Raw genomic sequence first — 2,224 nt, 5'->3', positions numbered from 1 at the left:
CCCCCCAACCTGCACAAGCCGCTGTTAACTCGTCGACTATGCATCTCGTGCAACTCCAAGACATCGCTCTAATTAGTCACTTCTATATTATTCACGGCAAGTGGAGTAGATTTGTGGAAGCGAAGAGCAGCCGATTGTAATACGCTAGCTTGTGGCTTTTCGACCCGAGTAGGAAAGAGTAACGAGCGAGGTGCAGACAGGCGGGGGACAGGCTAGACTGTGGGTGACCTGCCAGTATCACTGCTCCTGTGTGTCTGACATCCGCGGGACAGAATTGCCCACCAGGCACCGTTTGAGCCTGTCTTGTTGGCTGGACGCGCAGGCGGAGGAGTTCGAGCCTGAGCATATTTTCTGCAATGAATTATAGGCCATGTGGGTGAGTGTATGCATAGCGGATTTCGGACTACATCTGATTCTTTGACACCAGCCTGATCCCTGGCAACCGGCCACCCACAGCACGCACGTCCGCATCGTATGTCTGCTAGCTCCTCTTCCGCCCCTCGTGCAACTGACGCCCGATCTGCAAGGCCGATCATTGTCACGGCTTCGTTCGAAGGCCAGCCCGCCGAGAACGCTGTACACTTCGTCGAATTGTTCTCCAACCTGCAAGGCGAGCGACTCTCAGTGGCATCCTACGCCGTCCTTGGCCGCGGCCGCCGCGATTGGGTCCTGAAGTATCAGCGTATGCCAACATTGTGCGACGATCTTCTTGCCGAGCGCGGCGGCGATGCTGTCTCCGCGCATTCCGAATCGTTTGAGAAATGGGAGACGGTGCTACGAGGTGCGCTTCGCAACATCCGCGTCTTCTTGCTACGTTTGTGATGGTTTACCGTTGGTCGCTCTACTTGTAGCTGTACCGAACCCGAAACAGGGTCTGGGGACCGTGACGATGCTCGAGTGTACAGTTATTGTGTCACGCTAGGTGCATCGGGAGGCGTCGTGCAGGCATGTGACGGGTTTCCCTTTCTGACAGAGTATGATACTGACGTTGAGTATTTTAGAGCTTGGCCCTGTGGAGGGCATGGCGCATAAGATGGCGATCATCTCGCTATGAGAGATCTAGACCTTCGGTCTACTCTGCGACTTTGCCAACAGATACGTTCTCGCTAGCTTACCTGCCAATAATACAAGAGTTATCCACTGCATTCTCGCTTGCTTTGGTCTTCTAACTGACCAAGAGCTGCGCATACGATAGCGCACCTTTGAGGCGAAAACTGGCGCATCAGAAAACTACTATTCGTTCCGTCGATCGACTACCGTCCTTACCGGCCACCCGGTGAATGTCTCGACGCCGCTCAGCGGTCATATGGAACTTTTTCTGCCGACGACAAACCAGAATTCGCGTATCCTCGACGTATCATTATTCTATGAAGCTCTCGAGGCAGGATACGAGCCTGCAGTGTGCCGTCACCGTGCTCAGCAAGGCGCTGTTAAAATAACTATGTCATGATTAGGAGAATTTGGGGTATCATGGAGAGTTGGAGGTCGACGCGAGGTGAGGACGATGCCGTGTGACGGAGATCGCCTCGGTAAGATATCCCGATGAGGAACGTGGGCGACTGCTCATCATTTTGTCTCTAGTCGCTCAGCTCGCACCCGGTGCCTTTCATATGACATATTGTACTACCAGGCTCGAGACCCGACTCGGACCCTGTCAAGGTACGTTGGCGTCGTCTCCTGTTCTCGTTTGTTATCCTACATCGAACCGAAGCGCGGTCGTACAGAGTGGCGGAAACACGAGCTCATTCGTCAGTCATGAAGTGCAAGGCTGGTGGGGCTCGGTAATTGCAGCCACTGGAATTTGTCATGTGGCCGAGAAGGTGGACGACGCTGAACAAACATAAGGTACTTATCCTACAGTTTAGCGCGCATACATGCGCCTGACGGCAGATTGCCAGTAGTGGTCAATGCTGCAGAACTAGCCGGAAAGGCGGCATCTACGTTTGTTTTAGGGCTGGAGACCCAATACGCATGAACACGCGCGTAAGGCTATAAGCATGCAAGAGATTTACACATGTTTCTTGGCTGGGGCTGGTGCGCAATCTACTGCGATGTTTTGGAAGAGGATATCTAGTCTTCAAGCGATGGCTGTGGTTACTTGGAAAGCAGGGCGGTGCGGGGCCAGCGCTCTGAGAGACCTGTCAGAGAGGAACGTCGCTCAAAGCTGCCATATCGTTCTCGATGCGAACTCCAGAGAAGGCGCACGCTTCACGCACGTTTCCTG

The 2,224-nt window shown here is 53.8% G+C and overlaps 1 protein-coding gene across 1 annotated transcript; it reads left to right on the top strand.

Moving 5' to 3' along the window:
* The first annotated feature begins 2 nt into the window (after positions 1–2).
* PHACADRAFT_214959 (uncharacterized protein) lies at positions 3–1,217 on the top strand. Its single transcript, XM_007403284.1, has 6 exons — positions 3–218; positions 272–376; positions 428–472; positions 528–781; positions 852–945; positions 1,002–1,217. Exons 2-5 carry the CDS (start codon positions 357–359, stop codon positions 920–922), a joined length of 390 nt encoding a protein of 129 aa, XP_007403346.1. The 5' UTR covers positions 3–218; positions 272–356; the 3' UTR covers positions 923–945; positions 1,002–1,217.
* The last annotated feature ends 1,007 nt before the right edge of the window (positions 1,218–2,224 follow it).

This window comes from Phanerochaete carnosa (genome assembly GCF_000300595.1).
Source record: "Phanerochaete carnosa HHB-10118-sp unplaced genomic scaffold PHACAscaffold_972, whole genome shotgun sequence".
NCBI lineage: Eukaryota > Fungi > Basidiomycota > Agaricomycetes > Polyporales > Phanerochaetaceae > Phanerochaete > Phanerochaete carnosa.
Note: the sequence above shows the minus strand (reverse complement) of the source record. Positions and strands in the feature narration are given on the sequence as shown.

Coding starts and splice junctions, on each gene's coding strand:
- PHACADRAFT_214959 (XM_007403284.1), top strand. CDS start 357: ATGAATTATAGGCCATGTGG. Junction 377..427: donor ATGAATTATAGGCCATGTGG/GTGAGTGTATGC, acceptor CTTTGACACCAG/CCTGATCCCTGGCAACCGGC. Junction 473..527: donor ACAGCACGCACGTCCGCATC/GTATGTCTGCTA, acceptor CCGATCTGCAAG/GCCGATCATTGTCACGGCTT.